The sequence below is a fragment of the Salvelinus sp. IW2-2015 genome, linkage group LG30, assembly GCF_002910315.2.
Source record: "Salvelinus sp. IW2-2015 linkage group LG30, ASM291031v2, whole genome shotgun sequence".
In the NCBI taxonomy this organism is placed as follows: domain Eukaryota; kingdom Metazoa; phylum Chordata; class Actinopteri; order Salmoniformes; family Salmonidae; genus Salvelinus; species Salvelinus sp. IW2-2015.
The window spans coordinates 17,047,641-17,074,267 of NC_036869.1; the positions used below are offsets into that span (position 1 = coordinate 17,047,641).

At 41.3% G+C, this 26,627-nt stretch overlaps 2 protein-coding genes across 7 annotated transcripts in view; both read right to left on the reverse strand.

Moving 5' to 3' along the window:
• Positions 1–524: 524 nt before the first annotated feature.
• Positions 525–10,780, reverse strand: LOC111954739 (secretagogin). 2 transcript variants are annotated; one of them, XM_023974639.2, is made up of 11 exons: positions 10,503–10,778; positions 10,230–10,300; positions 9,784–9,876; positions 9,201–9,290; positions 9,009–9,065; positions 5,648–5,725; positions 2,935–2,990; positions 2,814–2,859; positions 2,593–2,652; positions 1,468–1,536; positions 525–1,190 (listed from the first exon to the last, which is right to left on the reverse strand). In XM_023974639.2, the coding sequence occupies exons 1-11, from the start codon at positions 10,570–10,572 to the stop codon at positions 1,062–1,064; spliced, it is 819 nt and encodes a 272-aa protein (XP_023830407.1). In that variant the 5' UTR covers positions 10,573–10,778; the 3' UTR covers positions 525–1,061. The 2 variants fall into 2 exon arrangements, with proteins under 2 accessions (XP_023830407.1, XP_023830408.1); XM_023974640.2 differs by lacking the exon at positions 5,648–5,725 and having other exon boundaries at positions 10,503–10,780.
• A 177-nt stretch (positions 10,781–10,957) lies between these two features.
• The window catches only part of LOC111955125 (F-actin-uncapping protein LRRC16A), a 28,912-nt gene continuing 13,242 nt past the window's right edge, over positions 10,958–26,627 (reverse strand). For 2 of the 5 annotated variants that reach the window (XM_023975217.2, XM_023975221.2), the window contains 25 exons: positions 26,372–26,449; positions 25,392–25,468; positions 25,125–25,229; positions 24,680–24,749; positions 24,337–24,418; positions 24,145–24,244; positions 23,966–24,020; positions 23,692–23,864; positions 23,510–23,578; positions 23,275–23,368; positions 22,996–23,094; positions 21,366–21,494; positions 20,953–21,087; positions 20,183–20,358; positions 19,565–19,652; positions 19,221–19,373; positions 19,024–19,102; positions 18,734–18,924; positions 18,481–18,596; positions 17,150–17,540; positions 16,523–16,556; positions 16,078–16,245; positions 15,801–15,917; positions 15,383–15,535; positions 10,958–15,055 (listed from right to left, as the gene is read on the reverse strand). In XM_023975217.2, the coding sequence (XP_023830985.1) occupies positions 14,874–15,055; positions 15,383–15,535; positions 15,801–15,917; positions 16,078–16,245; positions 16,523–16,556; positions 17,150–17,540; positions 18,481–18,596; positions 18,734–18,924; positions 19,024–19,102; positions 19,221–19,373; positions 19,565–19,652; positions 20,183–20,358; positions 20,953–21,087; positions 21,366–21,494; positions 22,996–23,094; positions 23,275–23,368; positions 23,510–23,578; positions 23,692–23,864; positions 23,966–24,020; positions 24,145–24,244; positions 24,337–24,418; positions 24,680–24,749; positions 25,125–25,229; positions 25,392–25,468; positions 26,372–26,449 (3,114 nt within the window). In that variant the 3' untranslated portion in view covers positions 10,958–14,873. The remainder of the gene's footprint in view (positions 15,056–15,382; positions 15,536–15,800; positions 15,918–16,077; positions 16,246–16,522; positions 16,557–17,149; positions 17,541–18,480; positions 18,597–18,733; positions 18,925–19,023; positions 19,103–19,220; positions 19,374–19,564; positions 19,653–20,182; positions 20,359–20,952; positions 21,088–21,365; positions 21,495–22,995; positions 23,095–23,274; positions 23,369–23,509; positions 23,579–23,691; positions 23,865–23,965; positions 24,021–24,144; positions 24,245–24,336; positions 24,419–24,679; positions 24,750–25,124; positions 25,230–25,391; positions 25,469–26,371; positions 26,450–26,627) is intronic. The other 3 variants (XM_023975220.2, XM_023975218.2, XM_023975219.2) reach the window with 3 other exon arrangements.

Here is a 26,627-nt window from a genome sequence, read left to right on the forward strand (position 1 = left end):
ACATCAGCCTCCAACTAGACAACAGTGACAGTGCGCTATGAGCCTTGGCTTCACAGAATTACACAGCGCCCAATGGACTTATGAAAAGCTTTTAAAGCCATTCTGGTCTACTTTCTATCAACCATATTTGCTTTGTATATCTCTTTAATGGGTGCTTTGAGTTGCTSTTCAATCTGTTTCCATAGCATTTTGGCTGTTGTGCCTTTGAAAAGCTCTGGTTACCAAGCATTAAAGCAATGAAACTCTGAAAATCCATTATTGCACGAAAGGACTGAGATCATGGAGAATGGAAGCCCAGACATCCTCATGTGTCAATATTTTCCTTTGTGCCTAAGGCTCACAGCATTYTCTGCTCTGATACAATGGGTATACACCAGACATGTACTATTAATCAAGTTGTGGTTATGTAAATAGTGATGATTAGTTCAATAATAGAACTGCATTAGCTTGTGTTTGCAGACTGTTGTTACAGACTGGAGAAACATACAGATGCCAGGGACACAGAGATTGTTGTCATACTGTATTGCATTACATGTTACATTGTATTACATATTTACTTTGATAGTACATTCTCTACAAATACCATTTAAAGTAGGAGGTGAAATGTCAAACCATTAAATGGCACTTATTTTCACCATATTTTTTGCACATAAAAAACAACACAGTTCTGACAAGTAAATGCAGCCATCATGGTAATTAAATCAATACAACCCACAAATATCCCAAAACAACTTAAATCCCAAAATACTTATATCACCACTATATTTTTGCAAGTTATAGGCAGGCGTATGCAACGTGCATACAAAATAGTTCACACACACACAACGTTCTCAAAGGTACTCAGAATTGTCATCAACAGATACAGTCAAACAAAATGAAGGATCACAAAACAAATTCCCCAAAAGCCCCAATGGGTCTACTCTATGCAACAACTTCCTTTCAACCAACCAACCATCATGCAATGCTCTTTGGTTGTCTAAAAGCTATGAGCTATTGCATTGCGGCATGCTATCAATGAGTTAGCGGTTAGCCTGTGGTGCTAACTAGGGTAATTAGTACTATTAACTGGAGTATTTCAGGCCGAGGCACAGGGCCAGTTCATTCTTCTGGATCTTTCCATCACCGTTCATGTCACAGTGGCCCAGCAGGACCTTGCGGAACTTGTCCAGGTCCGTTCCACTAATGGTAGGCTATGTTGGGTATAAAGGAAGCATATTCAAACCATTAGCTCAAGGCCTTCACAGTCTACTACAGTTGGACGTTCTGTTAACTTGACTCAATTCTCTTTGCTTCATCCATATAAATATATAGTAACACGGTGTCAGAAGTGGGATCCGAACCCACGCCTACATTCGGAGACCATAACTTACAATAACGCAGAATCAATATAGGAGCATCATATATCTAAGTTAATAACATAAGTACATTTGTAGTTTAAGGTATAGCAATTWTTTTTTWTTTTTTTACCGTGACCAGTTCCATCATGTCTTTGACAAAGCCATCCACCTCCGGACCCTCCAAAGCACCCGTCTTACTCTGTAAACAACAACAACAAAAATTGCTGACTTCAGAAAAAGAGATGAAGACGACCACCTGATGTGCCTTGGGAGATTATAAAGAGGACAGCATCTAAATTCTGCTTAATGGGATAATGTATAACTACATCACACATCCACAATCATGCAGCACGGAGGAGCATGACACTGCAACAGGACCACCACTTCAGTTAATAATGGTATTAGAAGCTCAATGATGAAATACATTCCTGGCACTATATCTTTAATAGGCATTACGTCCTGTGAATACATCTCTGTATTCAGTGGCGTAGCCAGATATTCATTGGTGGGTGGGCCTGCAGAAATGTGGGTGCCCCCATCCCAAAAAAAGCAGCTAACTTCCTGCAGTTTTACACATTTTGCCTTGGGGCAGAMGAAAATGTGCAGTTTTATAGCTCATCTAATGCTATTCTACACATTTAGCCAGAGGMCTGGATTATGAGCTGTCTTGTTTGCTAAATGAACAAATGAAATAGGCAGTGGTATGGTGCATATAGCCATAGAAGCACAGTGGCATATGCCTCAATGCAGTCATATTCATTGCTTATTGGCTTTCAATTAGTTATTTTTGGCAACCCATCCCGTGAGAGTGAATGTCATTCCAGGTCATCTAGCCTGTTATATTTAATCAAATCTGACTAACCCAGTGACTGCTTGCTATGAATTCTATCTGATGGTGTTTGCATGTTTAGGTAAAAAGACAAAATTGGAAAACTGACAAGTAAAGAGCATAAACAATTATAAAGAAAACAAAAACATTTGTCTGAGTCAATCTGAGTGGATTGGCTTGGTTCCCCAGGCCCACCCGTGCCTACGCCCCTGTACTGATCCACTTCCAATACAGCTGTGTGTTCTAGCCCATTTATACTGATATTATATATTTTTTATAATTAAGGCCAATGAAGCATCAGTAAAATCACAAGAAGTCAWCATAAGCAATACTGTAATTGTATTTAATATGCTTATCACCATCAACCTTACAATCCCAATTGAAGTTGAAGACAATTATGTTGTGGCTAAACGTAAAATGACTTACAACATCATAGTGGGCAAATATCTTCTCAAAGTCCCTCTTCCGGTCTTCTTGACTGCAAGCCTGAAACAGAGTGGTACCGCAACACCCACAATTTTGTTCCTCTAATTCAAGCCAATGATGACTACAGTAAGTAATTGAAGATGGAGCGTGTATTGACAATGTCTTAAGTCTTATCTGACTGCAGGTTATCAGAAAAATTCATCAACAAATGTTATACTTACATTCATGTCAAACTTCAGCAAGAAGTTCTCTTTCAGAGCAAGGATTCTGGGAGAAGGAAAACAGTTAGGCACAATAAGAGCCACCTAGCAATGTAGGAGAACAATTGCTAAATATTAGTACCTGGCTAGGTCATTCAAATCCAGCCTGCCATCATTGTTTTTGTTAAACATCTTCATCTGTTGGGAAAATAAACAGAATAAAGCATCAGAATCATTAGATAGTTTGTCAAAGTACATACACATCAGAATCACCTTTATTTGCCAAGAACATTTACACATACTCAGTGGCGACGCATCATTCATGTTTTGAGCCACACCTGTTTAGTCTGTTTTGCATGTTATTGTTTTGGCATTAATACGTCACACATCACTTTGCAAACTATAAAATAATAATAATTTAGTTAATACAGCTGCATACAAAATGCTTTCTTGAGTAAGGCAGCTCCAAAATGCAGGTGTTTCTGCCTAGCTCAGAGCTTTCTGTGGTGGTGGGGCAGCCAGCGGAAAATATGGAGCGTAGGGGTTGGTAATGTTCTCTAGTTGCATCATGATTGGTTCAGTGTTCTGTCTCTCATGGAGACACTACGTAACCGCAAAATCTACTGGTAGAGCTCGAAAATTCAAGCCTTTTGGGTGCTGCCATAGACTTACATTATAAGTGCCCATCCAAGAAGGCTCAAGATCATTGGCCACAGATAAAATGACGTCAAATCACGTTTTATCTACAGTAGCTTTGATTGGACGGATCATGTCAACATCATACTTTCAAAATCTTCATGAATCAAGTCGACAATCTACTGGCAAATCCTTTTCAATCCTTGTCATATGAAAAGCAATTATAGATTAAACGTATCGGTGCTCATCGGCCATTGGACAYACATTACACAACAAGTTGGAAATCGCATCAATGAGTGCTAAGGCGCCACTGCAGCCACGGGTTCAATCTCAGYCTGTGTCACAGCCGGCCTTAACCGCACATTTGGCCCAGCGTCGTCCATTTAGGGGAGGGTTTGGCCGGCCCGGGATGTTCTTGTCTCATCTTACTCTAGTGACTCCATGAGGCGGGCCGGGCTCCTGCAAGCTGACCTCGGTCATCAGGTCAAGTGTTATCTCTGACACATTGGTGCGGCTGGCTTCCGGGTTAAGCGGGCAGTGTGTCAAGAAGAGGTGCGGCTTGACACTCGAACTTTGCCGAGTCCGTAGGGGAGTTGCAGTGATGAGACAAGATCGTAACTACCTATTGGATATCACGAAAAGGTGGGTAACGACATGGGCCAGAAAAGTTTGAATACATTGGCCGTGCTTTCAATGCAGAATGAATTCAGCCGCATTCAAAACAACTGGAAACTCGGAACTGGGAAATCTCAGACATCAGGTAGTTCAAGACAACTCTGGGAATTAGCTGTGACTGGGAAAACAAGAAAATAATTTAAATGTTCATCCAACTCGGAATTCCAAGTCGGGATGTCGGGCTTCTTTCTAGAGCCCACAAGATGGACCGCCGCGCCACCTTCCTGTTCAAGTGAGCACAGCACAACAAAGTGACTCCAAAAATGTCTTCTATGCTGCTGCATAAATTACGTAATATGCCAGGGAGATATGTATACTGTAGCCAAGAAAGTAACACTAAGTGTATGTTGTGTAGTAAGCTGTTAGCCCATGTGCCTCACCCTAATAATTTGGTCCCGTCCATCCCTCATAACTTAACATACTGTTCTGACTTGGTGTGCAGACAATGAGAATACTGTAAGAATGGCCCATGTTCTGAATTCTGTCGCTGTACATTTCGAAAGTGCTGAACGAATAGTAATATTGACAACGTCCATCCTAGCTCGCTCATTAATGTCTTCATCGAAATTATGGATTGCCTCATCCGCTCATCATCCCCTTATGCCATAGATTGTACATCTCAATTGTCAGTAAAAAAACACATTTGTTTAAGCAAGTCAGCCACAGTATGTTTTTTTAACAAGCAGGAAAATGAGGCTGAATGAACTGTTTCGCTGCCAGACAAGCAGTGGTAAGGTGTTGGGACAGCTTTATGRACTGTAGGGCCTAACAGTTTGTGGGCACCGTTATAGTGCGATGAATGTATTGTTTAGTGTTGTGGCTTTGCTGGCATGCATCCCACTTTTCTTTTCTTTTTTTTGCCCCACCAAGATTTACATGCTAAAATCACCACTGCATACTCTGAATTTTACTMGGTGATACAGATGACACCAAGTCAAATTAACACTGTACAACAATACCAAAGAGAARCTAATTCYAATGATGKCAGTGTATTTCCCATGTTGTGCACCATATTTTACTCAACATTGATATATAAAAACYCACGCACACACACACACACAGTAATTCATTAAATGGTCCACAATTAATGACAATGGCTAAACAGTAAAAAAAAGATCACTTCTGAAAATCTTTAAATAGCTGATCACCCTCCATCACAGTACCATCCAATTACTAATACTAGAGGGGAGTGAATACCAAGGGTATTACCGCCAATTACATACTTCAATGAGAAATAATCCCTTTAGTGCACTCCTTATTACATTGAATGGCATAGTAGCATTACTATGTATAGCTCTCCCCCAATCATCCAAATTGAATAGGGTATAGTATACTCATTTAAGAGACAACAGATAACCGTCTACATCCTTTTGATTATTTTCAACCTCTTCAAAGCAGTCTGTGATGAGAAAACTGTGTTTGGGTCACAACACATCAGACCCAGGAGAGGAAAAKGATTGGCTGTAAGGTTGACTACTTTTTACGCTTCTTGACCAAGAGCCCTCAAATGGAGACAGAGTAAAGGAGCTGGGGCTTGTTGTTACCAAGGTGTCGGTGTACTCCTCCAGTTTGTTGGGGGAGATGGTCTTCTTGTGCTGGAGGAACAGGTCCTGCAGGAAACCCTGTTAGGAGGACACAGAGGAAGACAGCCAACTAGATGATCTGGGCCCATATTTATCAAGTGTCTCAGAGTAGGAGTGCTGATCTAAGATCAGGTTTTTATCTTGATCTAGGATCCATTTATTATAATCTAAAACTGATCCTAGATCAGTACTCCTACTATTCAGACACTTGATAAACATGGGCCTTGGTCTCGAGTGAAAAAAGGTGGTCTCTTAATGTGACGTCCCAGGTCAAATAAAGGAGAAATACATACATAATCAAAAAGGCATAGACTGCAAATCTGTAGGCAACCGCTCTTGTCCCGCCCCCGGATCCCTTGTCCCCAGAGCTGAATCACATTTTGTTCATGTGTTTCTTTACCTCTACTTTACACACAAATGTTGGTTGGAACCCTCCCTTCACATTTCTCACTGTCAATCGTCCATGCAGCATCTGCATGCCAACCATTTTATCTCAATAAGTTTCATGGAGATATGCATTAGATCTTCTTGAGTTATACAGTGTTGTTTTGTACTAGCCTTCAGCTTTGAATTATGTACAGTGAGTGCATTTTAGAGCAGGTGGTGTTAAACTGTAGCATACCTGTYCTTAGTTTCAATTAAAGCACATACACTGTGTACAAAACATTAAGAACACCTTCCTAATATTGAGTTGCACACCCCCCCTTTRGCCCTCAAAACAGCCTCAATTCATTGGGGCATGTACTATACAAGGTGTCAAAAGCGTTCCACAGGGATGCTGGCCCATGTTGACGCCAATGCTTCCCACAGCTGTGTCAAGTTGGCTGGATATCCTTTGGGTGGTGGAACATTCTTGATACACACGGGAAACTGTTGAGTGTGAAAAACGCTGCAGCGTTGCAGTTCTTGACACAAACCGATGCGCCTGGCACCTACTACCATACCCCGTTCAAAGCCACTTAAATCTTTTGTCTTACCCATTCACCCTCTGAACTGCACATATATGCACAACCTATGTCTGAAAACTTTAAAATCCTTCTTTAACCGGTCTCCTCCCCTTCATCCACACAGATTGAAGTGGATTCAACAAGTGACATCAATAAGGGATCATAGCTTCACCTGGTCAGTCTATGTCATGGAAAGACCAGGTGTTCTTAATGTTTTGTACTCAGTGTATTTTGCCTGGTGGCGCACACTTGAGTTTTGGCCACATGAGAGAAAAATGCGACAATCATCCTAAAATCTCTTAACTTGGCTAGCGTCCCACCGACAACTTCCGGTGAAATTGCAGAGCGCCAAATTTAAATTAAATGACTATAAATCTAGAATTTTCATGAAATCACAAGTGCAATACATCAAAATAAAGCTTAACTTGTTGTTAATCCAGCCAAGGTATCAGATTTCAAAAAGGCTTTACGGCGAAAGCAAACCATGCGATTATCTGAGGACAGCGCTCAGCACACAAAACATTACAAACAGTTAGCAGGCAAGTYSATTAGTCACGAAAGTCAGAAATAGCAATAKAATTAATCACTTACCTTTGATGATCTTCGTATGGTTGCACTCACAAGACTCCATGTTACACAATAAATGTTTGTTTTGTTCGATAAAGTCTCTCTTTATATCCAAAAACCTKAATTTTGTTGGCGCGTTTTGTTCAGTAATCCAATAGCTCAAATGCGGTCACAACGGGCAGATGAAAATTCCAAATAGTATCCGTAAAGTTTGTAGAAACATGTCAAACGATGTTTATAATCAATCCTCAGGTTGTTTTTTAGCCTAAATAATCAATAATATTTCAACCGGACAATAGCATCATCAATATAAAAGAAAAACAAGAAAGGCGCGCTCTCGGTCATGCGCAGTAACCAGCTCTGGTGACATCCCAGGGTCCACTCACTCAATGTTGTCATTCTCCCTCATTTTTCAGAATAAAAGCCTGAAACAATGTCTAAAGACTGTTCTCAACTAGTGGAAGCCATAGGGAACGCAATCTGGGTCATAACCATTTATATGGTGGATAGGCTTTCAATGGAAAAACACCCATTTCAAAATAACGGAACTTCCTGGATGGATTTRRCTCAGGTTTTCGCCATATCAGTTCTGTTATACTCAGACATTATTTTAACAGTTTTGGACACTTTCGAGTGTTTTCTATCCAAATCTACCAATTATATGCATATCCTAGGTTCTGGGCCTGAGGAGCAAGCAGTTTACTTTGGGCACGCTTTTCATCCAAAATTCCAAATGCTGCCCCCTATCCTAAAAAGTTAAACAAATTAGCWTTTTTTTGTCTTATAGTAACGTTATACTAAGCTATTATATTCGGTTCTGTTATGTAGAATACTATCATTATGTGATCTTGCAGACATTGATTCAGCTTTGATCTAACTTTATTAAACGAGCAGAGATTATGTGCAAAGTAGAGAATCCTGCACATGTGCAGAAGCTTTGGACCTTTAGCTGTCAGGAAGAGGGAGGAGTCCGGAGAAGTCGGTTCCTAAGCCACTCCGAACAAAAAAAGGGGAGAAAAGTGTGCCATAACACTTTTGTCCCTCATTCTGAATCAAAGTGTTCATAAATAGTACAATTCCTCTTCAGTAAATGTACTGTGGGTGAACTATAAACCATCAAGTGTTTGGAAATTGGAAGAAAAGTACTTCTGTCTTGCCTTGTAGGGCTGGGCGATATTTGGGGACACTTCAACGATATGTTACTCCAAATATCGCGACATCCAATATAATCATTTTGCGCCGTTAATGYCTACATCATTCCAGACAGTGCAATTCTTTTGCTTATTTACAATATTATAGCCGCATTCTAATGAACTATTCTTAGCATTGGTAAACAATAAGGCTTATTTAATTTATTTAGACTTCATTTTCAACATATTGATACAGCCTGATAAAACTGCACTGTTTTGATTTGAAAAGTTCAAATAGAGTATAGCCTTACACATCATGATATATCATTTTGCACGTCATGATAATGTCAAATATCACGATATTCGATTTAATCATATATCAGCCCTACCCTATTGATCTGTCCACATAAGAGGATAATGCTCCAGAACCAAGTGGAGAACATGTCTGTCAACMATTCTTAGACACTATCATCATTCCTATCCTTCCAAAAGAKCCTTAAAGCAACACGTGTCAACAGAGACCTAGAGCAACTATGTAAACAATAACAACTTTGGCCACTCATTGATTCTTACTTAGAAAGTAGACAACAACTAGCTAAGACAATGTCTCTGAGCGGGCCATGGCAGTGGTCTCACTGAAAGCATGGCAATTAGTAGAAGGGCATTCTTTGAATGTACCTTGAGCTCTATAGCTGATATGTATCCACTGCTGTCAGCATCATAGTTTCTCCAGATCTGTTGGGGGAGTGAGAGGCACATTTAGCTTTGATGAAAGTGCTCAAGAGAATATAGGACACACTACCCAACCAATAATAGGATTGTATTTTTTGTGCATATATGTCAATCACTGTATGTGATCTTTGATCTTACCCTCATGAACTCCACACTGTTGTCCAATGGTGTTTCTCTGCGGAACAGTAGGAGGAAGTTCTCCTCCTCCGGTAGCATCATGGTGGCCAACTGGAACATTTATGTTCAATCAAATTAGTTAACAATCACAGGCAGGCATAATTCAATCCCTGATGGGTAATTTTGTGTAAAATTAACTAAATCTTGTATAATTTCTTCCTACAATTTAAGGGGTAAGTGTCCCCTCAGCTTCAACAGGCATAATTCCTCTTTCAACATAAAATGTATGGAAATACAGTCTATGGACAAAGAAAACTAAATGTCAAAGCCGAAATGAGTTGCAAAATTAGACGCAATTTAATTTAACAAACTCATTATAATTAATTGCAAGACATACAAAGATGAAGCAAGGCAATAACATTATGCAAATGACAGAGCAATTAGGTAGTTTCAAGGCTGCTTCACAAAAAAAATATGCTGTTAGGACATTTTGATCACAATCCAATTACCCCCCRCTCTCTCTCTGGGTTGTAAGTATACTTAATAATAAATGACCTACAGACAAATAAAAGGGGAAGAAGGTATGTATGACAAGTAAACATACCTCTTGGATTTGCAGGCGACCATCCGCTGTGGTGTCATAAGCTGACATGAACCTTTCTTTCACTCTTCTAATTTTGTCATCTGTTATTTCATCCTTTAGGAACAACACAGTGACATTTGAACACATTCCACAAATGGGCTCACCAATTAATTAGTTGCACTTGTTTGAGTATTTCATTCAGTGTTACCTGTACAATATCACTTCGACAGAATTCACGTCATTTCAGTGAATGACAAAATGTGGACTAATGATTGGATTCAGAGGTTATCTAATGTTMACATCGCTTGAATGCCCCCAACAAAACAGAGCAAAGTAGGTCTAATTAGGATATTCTAGGATGTTAGTAGCCAAAGCTTACTGTAGTTATTTTTAGGAATATGTACACAAGTATGCATTGGGTATGACAAGGAAAGAAGAAACGTGGAGTCCTACAATTGCCTACTTACACTCATCCCAAGTTTCTTCATCATGTGTCGAAAAAAGTCGTCCAATTCCTTTCCTTCAATATAACCATTATCTAAAACAAATAAATGTACAACATAAGATGAATTAAACCKTAATTCTGTATTGTTTTATCTCCACGACATGGTGTAAAGTTCAGATTGAGTTTGCGCATGGACATTCGATTAAAACAWTGCCTGATATACGTACACGGATTAAATATCAATAGTAATTAAAAGACAACATACAGTTCTAATTATTCAAGAGTAAGATCCTACCATCAACATCGAAATGTTGCCAAATTTGTAGGAAGCCGACAGCATCCAGGTTGTCAAAAGCATTGTCCATGGTACCTCGTGCCCAATACACCGGCGCGAATCAAAGATGTTAACGTTGTGAAAATAAATATTGAAGTTTTGACTGTGTGGATTTGAAATAAGAGATTGATGAGGTTTTCTATACTATTGATCGTTTCCTTCACTGTAGTTCAGTCTAAACTCCACCAAATGCAAACGAGGGAGACCAACTTAACTACGACATTCAACCAGGTGCGCAATAGGGGTTGCCCCAAAAAAATTGGAGACAACGRCCGCAAGGAAAGCATGGTAAAATGAATACAATTAAATAGTTATATTAGGCAATACGATGCAAGTTAATGCATGTCTACGTGGCAGTATACCAGTACACATATGATTTATTGGTACAAATATTCAAATGCAGGAGTATTGACAACTACATTAAAGGTTTTTATTTTATGTATTTAGCACAAATCAATTTAACCAATAAAACTGGAAACCATCACCAAGCKCCACAATAAATGTATTTCAWATAAATCATGATAAATCAAAGTTATATTATGCCTATCATTAAAAAAGGTTTACTAGATCAAATGTGCCCATGGTACAATGTAAATACCACACACACTACCAGTCAACATTTGACACACCTACTCATTCAAGGGTTCTTTATTTGTACTATTTTCTACATTGTAATAATAATGAAGACATCAAAACTATGAAATAACACATATGGAATCATGTAGTAACCAAAAAAAGTGTTAACCTCTTTCAGCTAGGGGGGCACTATTTTTATGTTTGAAAAAATAACATTCCCAAGGTAAACGGACTATTTCTCAGGCCCAGATGCTAGAATATGCATATAATTGACAGATTAGGATAGAAAACACTCTAAAGTTTCCAAAACTGTCAAAATATTGTCTGTGAGTAAKACAGAACAGATTTTGCAGGCGAAAACCTGAGGAAATCCAACCCGGAAGTGCCTTTTATTTGGAAAAATCCCTGTTCCATTGCTTGCCCATCCTCCATTTAAAGGGGTATCAACCATATTCCTTTRCCAATGGCTTCCTCAGGCTGTGACCAGGCTTTAGACATAGTTTCAAGCTTTTATTTTGAAAAATGAGCGAGATTTATCAAAACGCTTCAGGTGTCCTTTGATTAGTTCATGCGCACGAGAGTTGTAGCTCGACATTTTCTTTCTCTGTAYRATTGGATAGTTTACCGTCCGGTTGAAATATTATCGATTATGTATGTTAAAAACAACCTGAGGATTGATTATAAAAAACTTTTGACATGTTTCTACGAACATTACGGATACTTTTTGGAATTTTCGTCTGCCCTTCAGGACCGGCACGAGCCTGTGGTTTTCTGAACATAACGCGCAAACCAAATGGAGGTTTTTGGTTATAAAAATAATCTTTATCGAACAAAAATAACATTTATTGTGTAACTGGGAGTCTCGTGAGTGCAAACATCCGAAGATCAAAGGTAAGCGATTAATTGTATTGCTTTTCTGACTTTTGTGACCAAGCTAATTTGCGGCTAGCTGTTCTTACTGTTTTGTCTAGTGATGGATAAACTCACAAACGCTTGGATTGCTTTCYCTGTAAAGCATATTTTCAAAATCTGACACGATAGGTGGATTAACAACAAGCTACGCTGTGTTTTGGTATATTTCACTTGTGATTTCATGATTATAAATATATATATATATATWTWTWTTWTTTWTTTATTTGGCGCTCTGCAATTCAGCGGTTGTTTACGAAAATTATCCCGCTAAAGGGATCCGTGCGTCATTAAACAAATCAAAATATATTTTATATTTGAGATTCTTCAAAGTAACCACCTTTTGCCTTGACAGCTTTGCACACACACTTGGCATTCTCTCAACCAGATTCACGAGGTAGTCATCTGGAATGCATTTCAATTAACAGGTGTGCCTTGTTAAAAGGTCATTTGTGGAATTTCCTTCTTAATGCATTTAAGCCAATCCGTTGTGTTGTGACAAGGTATACAGAAGATAGCCCTATTTGGTAAAAGACCAAGTCCATATTATGAGGAGAGGAGACTGCGTGAATCAGGCCTTCATGGTCGAATTGCTGCAAAGACAACCCTACTAAAAGGACACCAATACGAAGAAGAGACTTGCTTGAGCCAAGAAACATGAACAATGGACATTAGACCGATGGAAATCTGTCCTTTGGTCTGATGAGTCCAAAAAATTTGAATTTTGGTTCCAACTTCTGTGTCTTTGTGAGATGCAGAGTAGGTGAACYGATGATCTCCACATGTGTGGTTCCCATCGTGAAGCATGGAGGAGGTGTGATGGTGCTTTGCTGGTGACACTGTCGTGATTTATTTAGAATTCAAGGCACACTTAACCAGCATGGCTACCACAGCATTCTGCAGCGATATGCCATCTCATCTGGTTTCGCTGTGGGACGATCATTTGCTTTCCAACAGGACAATGACCCAACATACCTCCAGGCTGTGTAAGGGTTATTTGACCAAGAATGAGAGTGATGGAGTGCTGCATCAGATGACCTGGCCTCCAAAAAAAACAAAAAAAACAACCTCAACCCAATTGAGATCATTTGGGATGAGTTGGACCACAGAGTGAAGGAAAAGCAGCCAACAAGTTCTCAGCATATGTGGGAACTCCTTCAAGACTGTTGGAAAAGCATTCCAGGTGAAGCTGGTTAAGAGAATGCCAAGAGTGTGCAAAGCTGTCATCACGGAAAAGGGTGGCTACTTTGAAGAATCCAAAATATATTTAGATTTGTTTAACACTTTTTTGGTTACTACATGATTCCATGTGTCATTTCATAGTTTGGATGTCTTCACTATTATTCTACAATGTAGAAAATAGTAAAAATAAAGAAAAACCCTGGAATGAGTTGGTTGTGTCCAAACGTGTGACTCGTACTGTACGTACATACACGTATGTGGAGTTCCCTTCAAATTAGTGGATTTGGCTATTTCAGGCACACCGTTGTGGACAGGTGTATAAAAACCGAGCACACCGCCATGCAATATCCATAGACAAACATTGGCAGTAGAATGGCCTTACTGAAGAGATGTGACTTTCAACGTGGCACTGTCATAGGACTTTTCGGTCATAGGATTCCACCTTTCCAACAAGTCAGTTCGTCAAATTTCTGTCCTGCTGGAGCTTCCCCGGTCAACTGCAAGTGCTGTTATTGTGAAGTGGAAACATCTAGGTGAAACAACGGCRCAGCCGCGAAGTGGTAGGTCACACAAGCTCACAGAACAGGACTGCCTAAGCGCGTAAAAATAGTCTGTCCTCGGTTGCAACACTCAACACCGAGTTCCAAACTGCCTCTTGAAGCAACATCAGCACAAGAACTGTTCGTCGGGAGCTTCATGAAATGMGTTTCCATGGCCGAGCTGCCGCACACAAGCCTATTATCACCATGAGCAAAGGCAAGTGTCGGCTGGAGTGGTGTAAAGCATGCCGCCATTGGACTCCGGAGCAGTGGAAACGCATTCTCTGGAGTGATGAATCACGCATCACCATCTGTCAGTCCAATGGATACATCTGGGATTGGCAGATGCCAGGAGAACGCTTCCTGCCCCAATGCATAGTACCAACTGTAAAGTTTGGAGGAGGAATCATGGACTGGGGCTGTTTTTCATGGTTCAGGCTAGGACCCTTAGTTCCAGTGGAGGGAAATCTTAATGCTATAGCATACAATGCCATTCTAAATTATTGTATGCTTTCAACCTTGTGGCAAGGCCCTTTCCTGTTTCAGCATGACAATGCCCCCGTGCACAAAGCGAGGTCCAGACAGAAATGGTTTGTCGAGATCGGTGTGTTAGAACTTGACTATCGAACACCTTTGGGATGAATTGGAACGCTGACTGCGAGCCAGGCCTAATCGCCCAACATCAGTGCCCGACCTCACTAATGCTTTCGTGGCTGAATGGAATCAAGTCCCCACAGCAATGTTCCAACATCTAGTGGAAAGCCTTCCCAGAAGAGTGGAGGCTGTTATAGCAGCAAAGGGATGACCAACTCCATATTAATGCCCATGATTTTGGAATGAGATGTTTCATTGAGCAGGTGTCCACATACTTTTCAACACATCCATGTCTCTTTCAGTGTGTTAATACATAAATACATAACATGCAAATTAGACATAGGAACACAGCAGTGCTTATTGGTTGATTGAATAAGCCAAMCAACGGTCTTTGTTTAGAGTAAGATAATTCAGAGTAAGGTATTGGCATGGTTTTGTCCATAAGCTTTTTTTTGTTCTTTGCTCTTTGGCTGCATTACAATTCTCCACACTTGGACACTACATGGAACACTTTGGAGAAAGTAGAGAGAATCTAGATGTAGCTTTTCTTTCTACACTGGGATGTCGTCATGGTGTCCTCCTCCACGTTGTCAGGCCTGAGATCCTGTTTTTGGTCCGTYTCAGGGGTAGGAGGGAAGTCCTCTTCGGTGTTGTCTTTTTCAAACACCCCAGGGCTTTGGCAGTGGACAAGGTCCACCATAGATGAAGGTCTCACTGCAAGAGAGTGGTGTGTGAGCTGATATGGTACTAAACAATGAGGAAGCTACAACTGGTAGCCTACAACCATAACTACTGGTACTACAAACAATGTCACAGCTGTGTGAGTACTAATAAACCAACACAAATAGCTACCGGAGCTCCTGGAGAAACCCCTACAACTACCATTACTGCGAACGGCCAGTAACACCGCATGTTATTCAAAAGGTACGGCCACTTTTGGAACTGCCAAAACGTACTTTACTATTATTAGTTGATACACACAACACTACAACACTGTACATGTTGTAAGTAAAAAATTGAGCTGAAGGTAATAGGTCTAACCAGATGCAGGGAGGGACTTGGTGCGTTCTCGACCTTCTACTTCCTGTACCACAGAAGTGGAGCGCTTCAGGGAGGACCACTGTCTCCCACCAATAGCAGACCTGTCCATCTCTTGGTCCAAGTCAAATGGGCTYGAGTCTCCTGTGAGTTCAACTGATGGAGAGAGTGATGAGGGTGAAAGATGATTTTATGCTTCAATCATACCAGGTGTCTATTCAATTCTATCAAACTCACATAGTGACTATTTCTAATTCATACTATGTTCTCAGTGAATTGACATAAATCTCTTTGTCTTTACATGAAGCAAAACAGCTTTGTTTATTCGATTTACTCTCAATATCAACACTTTGGACTGTGGTGCGCTGTTCCTAAATCAATTATTCTGGATGGAGGMCACACGGGTAATAGATAAACCTACCATTAATGTGGCTACTCTCCTCCTCCCTCTCATAGTCTGAGGGCGCTCTCTTCAGGCGAGGGGCGGGCAGTGGTCCTTTTGGGGATACATTTCCTAGACAGGAGTCAGGGGTGTCATCTGAGGGTGAAAAATAGACAAAATAAAGAATGGTTACAGACAATAGGACAAATTAAGACAAAATCACAAACTAAGTAATCTTCATCTATTTTGGCTTCTGGTGCCCTTATTTGCCATCTGAATATCACTATCAATAAAGTATACTTAGTCATATGCCTACCTGGGCTGTGGCTGCTGCTGGCGCGAGGGCTCAGGGGTCCCAAAGTGTGTGGTCCCATGTGGGGCTTGATGCTCTGGGGTGCTGGGGGTCTGGGTGTAACACTGGTGGGTTTAGACCTGGGCGCTTTCGACGACAAGTCTATCAACGATGCTGGACCCTTTGGCTTTCCTACAGAGAGACATAACAAAGAATACCCATATTGGACACWGCAACAGTGTGGATGGTTCGTAGAGCTTCTACAAGGGACTGTCTAAACAAAGTGTTACCTAGCGCTCGATTTTAATTAAACATGTTGTTCACTTTTATTGTACCACATGGCAGCTGGCAAGCTGAACGGCAAGACAGACGTAGCATAATTAAGTTGAGCCATCCTTCTGTACATAAAGATATCACTAAATGTCATTAAAAAAATCTAATTATCTGATTGGGATAGAGGCCAACTCACCTTGTTTATCATCTGCCTTGTCTGAAGAGTCAGACTGTAAAAAGAACAAACTTTCAGTATGGCCAATGTCTTTAGTCCTAAACCTGATTTTAGAGGCACAAATGTGTTTTCCACTGCATGGTTCTGTATTCAACAGTCTGAATCAAGCTGAGACATGGATGTTCCATATAAAGCCACTATAGGGCGGCACCTTCACAGTTATCCKCTCATGACAATCTGTAGCTTTCCAAATAAATGGTAGATCTACAGCTGAAGACAGGAAATAGTGTAACTTTAAAAGAACAAACATATTACTATCTCCCTGCTTATTCCTTACTATCTTGGACTTTTTCAGAAGAGGTTGTGTGTTACCCTGCAAGAAGGTCATTATTCAGTAGTTCAATGAGGCTAAGGCAGGGTTTCCCAAACTCGATCCTCGGGACTCCAAGGGGTTCACGTTGCCCTAGCACTACACATCTGATTCAAATAATCAACTAATCATCAAGCTTTGCTCATTTGAAACAGCTGTGTAGTGTTAAGGGAAAAACCAAAACATGCACGAGTTTGGAAAACGCTGTGCTAAGGGGTGCTACTGGCTCATACACTTAACAGAGTCAAAAATTTGCGAAATCTGGTCAGTTTACCCACCTTATGAGCGACTATTTTCTCATGCATTTTTCTCATCTCCGCCAGGAGGTCCATTCCCATTATGGGGACCCCAAAGTGCCGGCCACCATGAGGACTACCCTTACTTTCACTCTCGGAGTGCTGTTCCTCAGTGGGTTCAGGGGTTGGCAGCTTTTGTGAGTGGTCAGGGGAGATTTCAGAGTGGTCCCACAACGGAGCCTTGGGGGACAAGGGCCCCTCTGTCACAGTGCTGACAGTCGCAGAAGACGGGGTGATGGTGGCAGCTGTTCCATGGCTCTTCTCGGACTTCGAGGTGCGAGACTTGATGAGGTTAAGGAAGCCGCTTTTCCGGGATTCCCGTTTCTTCTCCGACCCCTCCTGGATGTTGGAGGAGCCCCTCAGGGAGGCTCGTCTGAAAATGTTAGAGAATGCTTTTGCTGAACAGTACACACTCACAACTTCTATAATTAACAACTTCTAAATACAGAAATTAAAAAGGTACAGGTAAACAACCAAAATAAAGCAAACACTTGAGTAAATGAGGAACAAAGTATATTGAAAGCAGGTGCTTCCAAACAGGTGTGGCTCCGGAGTTAATTAAGCAATTATTATCCCATGATGCTTAGGGTCATGTATAAAAATGACCAGTTGCCCATTATTTTGGCTACCATAGCTAGAAGAGATCTCAGCAACTTTGAAAGAGGGGTCTCAAAGGAGCATAGGTGATTTAAAGGTGTGTGTGTGTGTGTGTGTGTGTGTGTCTCAGTCAGTCACCAGATCTCAACCCAATTGAATACTTATGGGGACGGCAGATATCCTAGTGGTTAGAGCGTTGGGCCAGTAACCCAAAGGTTGCTGGATTGAATCCTAGAGCTGACAAAAGGAAAAATCTGTCATTCTGCCCCTGAACAAGGCATTTGACCCACTGTCCCCCGGTAGGCCGTCATTGTAAATAAGAATTTGTTCTTAACTGACTTGCCTAGTTAAATAAAGGTTAAATATATATATTTTTTAAATTATGCGAGATTGTGGAGCGGCGCCTGAGACAGGGTTTTGCGCCACCATCAACAACTCCAATATATTCTACAAGTGTCTGGAACTCTATGCCAATGTTCACTGAAGCTGTTCTGGCCCAACACCTTAAGACACTTTGGTGTTTCCTCTATTTTGGCATTTACCCGTAGCTAGTTAGCCTGCAAACAACCTAGCCATTGTTAGCTTACTGCTGCATGCGTTAACACAAAACACAGAGTTATTTCAATCTTACGGAAACTAGAATAATTTATTCTAAAACGTCAGTAATGTCATTTACTTTTTGGGAAGAGTTCAGCATAATAGGAATTAAAACTCACTTAAAACTAAGTTTGGTGATTTTCTTGTAGAAGAATTCATCAACACCCTCATCCACTTTTCCCAGGAGGTTATTCTGCTCCACTTCTGGTGGTGGAGAGGTGCAGATTGGTTCCCGCTGAAAACCCCCAAAATATTTAGGCCTACATCAACCAATACAGAATAGTAGGTAGACAAAGAAAGAGGCCCGAAAGAGTTGAAGAGGGAGAAAGAGAAGGGGAATTGGAGAGAGGGGGCAGGTGGAAGGCTTCTTACTGGTGCTCGGCTAGGTTTGGTCCTCTTTTTCGGTTTGGGGCGGAGCTTGGTGTGGTGCTCTAGCTTCCGGGCCTCCATAGTGGGCAGCTCGCCAAAGTACGTCGGCTTCTTGTCCAATGGGGGAGGAGGGGGCAGATCCTCCTCATATATAGGCACTTCTTCCAGGGCCTTGTCCAAGTCAAACTCCATTTCTGATGAACAACCAACGAGGCAAAACCAAACCTCTCATTCCAAGTTGCGGAAATACTACTGTACTGTAATCTAAATGTATTTGACCAGATCTACTGTACCTGGGATGTAGAACATAAACTCACCAAAGGCCACAGATACAGGCCGCAGCATCCTGCAGAGAATGCTCTTCCTCTTGGACTTGGGTGTCATCCGCAGGTCACAAACACAGTAGAGAAAAAAAACAGTCAGCCAGTGAGTCATGCTTCAGTACAGCAGATAGGGATCACAAAACTTCACAGGGACTAGTCTTAGTTACCACATAGGTATCCATCACCTCCAGCCTCTCAGCATGGTGAGGACTCTGCTCCTGGGTCTGGGCCTCAGGCTGGAGGACCGTCTCCTCCAGCACCTCCATCTTGTTGGGCTCCTGGTGGATAAGAGGTTGAGGTTTTCTGGTCAGGTGTTCTGCCTGGATGGGAAGAGAGGAAAAGGCATACACGGTCAGTGTTTCTTCACCAGTATTTGTTTTGATGTGGTGCCGAAGTGCCCTAATCAGGATTACAAGTAATTTAAGCAAAAATGCATTATTGTGTCTCTCTGTGTATGTGTGCGTGCATGTGTGCGGAAGAGAAATAATCTATTTTAGTATACAGTACTGACCAGAGTGTTTTGGGAACGGGACAGGGATTCCAAGATCTCATCTACGATACGGTCTGAGAGGAAGGACGCCATACTGAGCTTCACTTCACTGTGTGACGGAGAGGAGAACATGAGCCAGATACTACCTCTACTACCTGCACTGTATCAAGACTGGGCTGCATATATTTACAGACTGTTACAGTAGTTTTCTGAGAGTGACGTTTACYTACATTGCAAGGTTATCAGCTAAGGCTATGTGACATAATCAGAATTATTTCACTAGGTCTATGATGTCATACACAGATCAGATCACAAGGAACTGATTCAGTTTGAATTCACATTAACTGATACCATCTACACTTGAAATMATTTACTGATTAGGTCTCAAAAGGGCTCCTCCAATCCAGCCCCCCAGCGTTTCTGTTGAAGGTCACTTGTGACGGGCACAAAGCAGGCAATGGGTAGTCCGGGTTCAGCAGGACTACCATTGGACCAGACCCCAGCATAAATCTTGGAACTATTTTTYGAGATACTATTGTTTTGTTGTTGTTTTCCTCTCCTTAGCTGAACGCACTTGTTGTTAGTCACTCTGTATGAGAACATCTGCTAGCGATCTTGACCAGGCCATGTGGTGATCACCTGATCTTGTTGATGATGTCGACTCCTGACTGTTCCAGTAGTGTGGTGGTGATGAAGCTATGTGGGACGGTCATTCTGCCTGCACCGGCCTTCATCAGCTCCTGGTGCAGGTTGCTCCTCTTCATCACATGGGGACAGAGGCCCTCAGCGGTGTCAACCATAGACTGCAACAATGTCTGGGAGTGGGAGAGAGAGAAGCGGGGTTGGCAAGTTAATTGCGCTAGCTTATGTTATCTTGTTATTCCTTTAAAAAAAAAATATTAACTAGGAAGGGCTCATTGAGATTTGAAATCTCTTTTTCAAAAGAGTCCTGGCCAAGAGAGGCAGCACCAAGTCGTTACACAATTAGACAGACAACATGAAAAACTGCAAGTAATCTAGTAAAAAAAACATAGAATTCACAAGAGTATAACAAAATCATAAAACAGCAAATTAAAAACATTGACAGGTTAGGGAATCAGTCTCAAAATCCTTCATCAGGATTCACAGTTGCTGCAAGGACTAGGGCAGTGTCTCAGGTTGCATAGTTTTGTTCAAGCCCAATCACACACACACACACACACACACACACACACACACACACACACACACACACACCTGATTCAACTACTCAATCAAGCACATGACCAAGGTGGGCACTTGTGCAGGACAAAAACACCCAACTTCAAGGACTGGACTATGTTATTCACTAAGATAAATCAACACCCAAAATATCTGTCTCGAAAAATAAAATACATTTTTCATTTACTGCTGTGTTGACTGTTGCGTACCTGTAGCTGCCCATCCATGACCCTGGCCATCTCTCCTGCCATGGACTCTAGCTTGTCCTGAATGGGGCCACCCATGTCAGGGGGGCCGCCCATGCTACCAGGAGATCCCCTCACGTGGTACAGGTTGGGCAGCAGCTAGATAGATGAGCAGGGTATGGAAGGAGGGGCAGACAGAGAGAAAGAAAGAGGAAGAGGCAAAAATAAAAACATTGGAGTTTGAAGCTCTTTTTGTATCCTTGTTTTTCTAAATGTTATTTAACCAGGATGTCCCATGTAGAGTTTGAGGTTAATGTTAACCCTGTCATTTTTGTCTCTCTTAGATCAAAGTTTGAAATCCACGCTCTATCACTTCTGCGTTCATACTGTATGTTCTACCGATTCTATAAGAACAATATGTCTGGTTCTCAGCTCACTCTTTTGGAGTTCCTGGCGTCCTTCATGAGGTTCTTGGCCACCTTCATGTCCTCCTGGACAACGTCGGTCTCTGTATARCTCAGAGAGTTCAGGTGGTCCTGCACCTTTACACAGATCATGTCCATCATCTGGATCAGCAGAAGGGGTCAGAGGTTATCAGAGGAGGTAATGTAATGGTTTATGGTCATTCAACACTTAAATGTATTATGTAACTTTACATTTCTCCAGTGGAAACTCAATGTACTACTAACATTTATCCAAAAAGTGCRGAGACAAATGAAAGAAATTTACAACAATAAGATGGTGGGAGCTGTACTGTTAGATTTCAGTGCAGCCTTTGATATTATTGACCATAACCTTTTGTTGAAAAAAAAACGTACGCGTTATGGCTTTTCCACCTCAGCTTTGAATACACAAAATGGTAATCTAATAGAACTCAAAGGGTTTTCTTTAATGGAAGCTTCTCTAATGTCAAACATGTAAAGTGTGGTGTACCGCAGGGCAGCTCTCCAGGCCTTCTACTCTTTTCTATTTTTACCAATGACCTGCCACTGGCATTAAAACAAAGCATGTGTGTCCATGTATGCTGATGACTTAACCATACACGCATCAGCAACCACAATTAATGAATTCACTGAAACCCTTAACAAAGAGTTTGTTTTGGAATGGGTGGCCAGTAATAAACTGGTCCTGAACATCTCTAAAACTAAGAGCATTGTATTTGGTACAAATCATTCCTTAAGTTCTAGACCTCAGCTGAATCTGGTAATGAATGGTGTGGCTGTTGAACAATTTGAGGAGACTAAATTACTTGGCATTACCTTAGATTGTAAACTGTCATGGTCAAAACATAGGTTCAATGGATGGGGAGAGGTCAGGCCGTAATAAAGAGATGCTCTGCTTTTTTGACACCACACTCCAAAAAMCAAGTTCTGCAGGCTCTAGTTTTGTCTAATTTTGATTATTGTCCAGTCGTGTGGCCCAGTGCTGCAAGGAAAGACCTAGTTAAGCTGCAGCTGGTCCAGAACAGAGCAGCACATTTTGTGCTTCATTGTAATCAGAGGGCTGATATAAATACTATGCATGCCAGTCTCTCTTGGCTAAGGGTTATGGAGAGACTAATGTTTCTTATAAAAAGTYATGCAGCCAATGTATTGAAAGTCCCAAATTGTTTGCATCGTCAACTTACACACAGCTCTGACACACACACTTATCCCACCAGACATGCCACTAGGGGTCTTTTCACAGTCCCCAAATCCAGAACAAATTCAAGAAAGCATTCAGTATTGTATAGAGCKCTTATTGCATGAAACTTCCGTCCATCTCATATTGTTCAAATACACAGCAAACCTGGTTTCAAAAAACAGATAAAGCAACACCTCGCGGCACAACGCCTCTCCCCTATTTGACCTAGATAGTTTGTGTGTATGCATTGATATGTAGGKTACGTATGCCTTTTTAAATAAAATATGTAGTTCTGTCCTTGAGCTGTTCTTGTCTATTGATGCTCTGTATTATGTTTCATGTTGTGTGGACCACAGGAAGAGTAGCTGCTGCTTTTGCAACAGCTGATGGGGATCCTAATAAAATACCAAAGTTAAATATCAAACATTTAAACAGAGGGGTCACCTGTTGTGTCGTTGTCGTGACAATGCCTTGCTGGAGCCGGTAAGCTTGCTCTTGGAGGTATTTTCGAGTCTCGTGGTTCCTTAGGAGATACTGCTCCATCTGCAGGGGAATTGATTTGTAGAGATTGATAAACAAATTAAAAATGTTTTAAAATTCATGTAGATAGAAATGTGACCATTTTTGCATTCAACACTGCTATCGATGCCTTCTTATCAATGACAATTGACATCAATCTGTCATCCGTTAATATCCACCACGCAGACAAATGTGAACATTAACCTTTAGTAGGGCGTCCTCTGTTTTCTCAGGGCTGGCCTTGAGGGCCTGGGCAGCATCGATGATGGGGATAGGCATGAAGCGAATGGTGTGGTTCCTGAAAGAAATAGAGAGGGTAACAGTACTGTATATGTAACTAAGTGTATGCCTACTCACATATCCTAACCAAAACATCCATGGGAAGATGTGCAGAGGAGTGTAGATAAATATAAATCGTGACACACACACAGATACATACTTTTCTAACGCAGCTGCCACATCCTGGAGGCCTTGTAGGCTGACATTGTTTTTGTCCCACATAACTGTCCTGTACAAATGCATAAGAGATGACTGTACAGAACAATAGAATATAGTAGAATCCATATTATGCAGTATTGGAACTTGGCACAGTTGACCTCTTCTTGAGTCTTGGCCTCTTACCGGAGCTTGGTGTTGATCTGTAGGGCCTTGGCCAGCATCTTGGCCCCCATGTCTCCCATGCCGTTGCCACTGATGTCCACCCGGCTCAGGCTGGTGTTGCTGCCCAGAGCGTTCAGCACGATGGACAGATCTCCCTTCAGCTTGGAGTCAGCCAGGGAGAGGGACGTCAGGGGCTAAGTGACAAAGAGGTTAGTTGAACAATGGTAATGAATGGTTTAGACACATTTTTATGCTAAGCTGTTATTGCTAAGCATCACCATAAGAGTCGACTCACCGATTCCTCCTCCTGTATCATGTGCACCAGGTTGTCCAGGACTTGAGACAAATTTCTGTGGGAAGACATGCACACTTCGTTACATTCCAGACAGAGAGYACGTTACAAACAGGAGGATATTAATAAGTGACAGGCTAATTAAAAAATATATCAAATTTCAATGTAAGTAAGTCTCGTACTTGGACTTAATGTTATTGAAGTTCTTGCCCAGTGAGAGGTGGCGGATGGAGCGATTTTTGGCCAGCCACACCAAGAGAGTGGTCAGGTCTGAATCCAAACCTGAGCATCACATTTAACACAATATCAAGTAAAACAATCAAGGTACACAACGTTCACAATCAATGTACATACAGTGTCTACTCAGGCCTCACCGTTGTCTGAGATGTCCAGGCTGGAGATGTTGGGAATCTCAGCTATGCAGCCCTCCAGAATCTGAGAGCCTCCAGATCTTAGCTGAAGTAAAACAAACAAAACATTAAGAGAAAGGATAGCAAGTGTATTTTGGTGCTGTATTTGATTGTCATTCAGAGTACASAAGTAAATAAAGTTAAGTAATTTTAAATCAGAATATTCAGCGCATCAGCCCAAATAAAAGGGGTGACAAGACAACATTTTATTTTTGAATTTTATTTCAGAGTAGACTTCCCCTTTAATTTCTCCCTCAGGAGATTCAGGTAACTGTGCCAGGGCCAAGGCAGTAGTTCAGCCTCTTACCTCAGAGCTGCTGAGATCCAGTGATACTTCACTGAGATTAGGATTGCAGCCAAGCCCTAGTAAAAGTGCTCTGAGGAGAAAGAAACTAATTCAAACTCAACGATTTCTTTTCTATTCAGTTAAATCATCAACGCATACTGAAATATGCAGGAATTAAATAATTGGTGTGATTAGATTGCTTTCTTGTTCACTGCAACTTTTAGTAATGTTTCTATACTACTTACTTTTTCATTTTAAAATGAAGCAAAAATAAATGTATAACATTTAAAAAAAGTAAAAAGACAAATAATTATGACATCCTGTCTAAAAGATACATCACTGACTATTTATAGACATGCACATTTTCTCCAGGAATATTCTCCAATTTTCTAGATCATATTTTCATTCTTGGTGTAATACAGTTAAATGGAGCAAATGGCATAAATGGAGCAGACTGCAAGCTCACTTGAGTGCCTCCAGGGGGAGCTTGGTTCCAGACAGGTTGACACTGCTCAGCGCCAGTGCAGTGCCAAAGAACTGCTTGAAGGAATGCGGGACATCTTTACTTCTCCTGTGGGTTAAAAAGAATGCCAACACACTTGAGTTATGTGTTCTGAAGTTCTCACTTTGACAAACTGAGCAGTATGACACATGGACATAGAAGACAACAGCAACTATTGAGTGACAGACTTATTTTAGCATAAGCAAGCCATTTTGTTGATGTATGGCTCACCTGTGAGAGAAAACACTCTTCGACATGTTGAGCACTGAGAGGTGCCTGAGAGAACCTCGTAGAAGTGAAGTGCAGACCTGGAAGACAGGTGTTGAGCATCTGAATAACATGGACTAGTCAAGTGACATCACAGCTTTTATCCAAGCTCAAAGTCTAGGGAACTACAGACTGTAATTTACGAAATGGACTGGCCATTTGCATAGCAACAAATATAACAACATCCATAAATATAACTATATAAAAAGCAAAAAAAAGATTTTTTAAATTGATAAGTGATATCAAAAACAGACAGCACGCTACTTATAAACAGTGCTCACATGATATCCAAATATAACATGTTCACTGTCATTGCATACTATAATTTGTTGTTGTACTTTTTCTCTCCGATTTTTGTGATATCCAATTGGTAGTTACAGTCTTGACCCATTGCGGCAACTCCCGTACGGACTCAGGAGAGGCGAAGGTCAAGAGCCATGAATCTTACGAAACACGACCCTGCCAAACCGCACTGCTTCTTGACACACTGCTCTCTTAACCAGGAAGCCAGTTGCACCAATGTGTCAGAGGAAAAACTGTACAACTGGCAAACAGAGTCAGCATGCATGCACCCGGCCCYCCACAAGGAGTCGCTAGAGTGCCATGGGACAAGGACATCCCGGCCAGCCAAACCCTCCACTAACCCGGACGACACTGGGCCAATTGTGCGCTGCCTCATGGGTATCCCGGTCGCAGTCAGCTACGACACAGCCTGGGATCAGACCCAGGTCTGTAGTGACGCCTCTAGCACTGCGACACAGTGCCTTAGACCACTGCGCCACTCGGGAGGCCAATTGCATATTATTACAATTAAACTAATCTACTTAATTATAGATTCGGTTTAGAATAGCTATGTAATGTGACCATAAAAAGGGTTAAAGTCCAATCATTGCCTAGCTATAGCAGTGTGAATTCTTCTTAGGATTGGATGAGGGTTCACTCACTTGGTCCAGACAGCAGTCACTGCTGGACAGATCCAGAGTTACTAGACTGTTATGTTGACCCAGGAAATTGTACAGATTCTGTGAAAAGAGTCAGAGAAATGATGAAGAAAACAACATAAAATACTGAGTACAATGAAGGGGGAATTAGGACTAGGTCTTTCACTTAAATATTTCAAAATCTATTTCACACCATTTCTGTGGCTTGTGTGAAAAATATGAAAGCCAGGACAGAACATTTAAGATTTTGATTATGTTG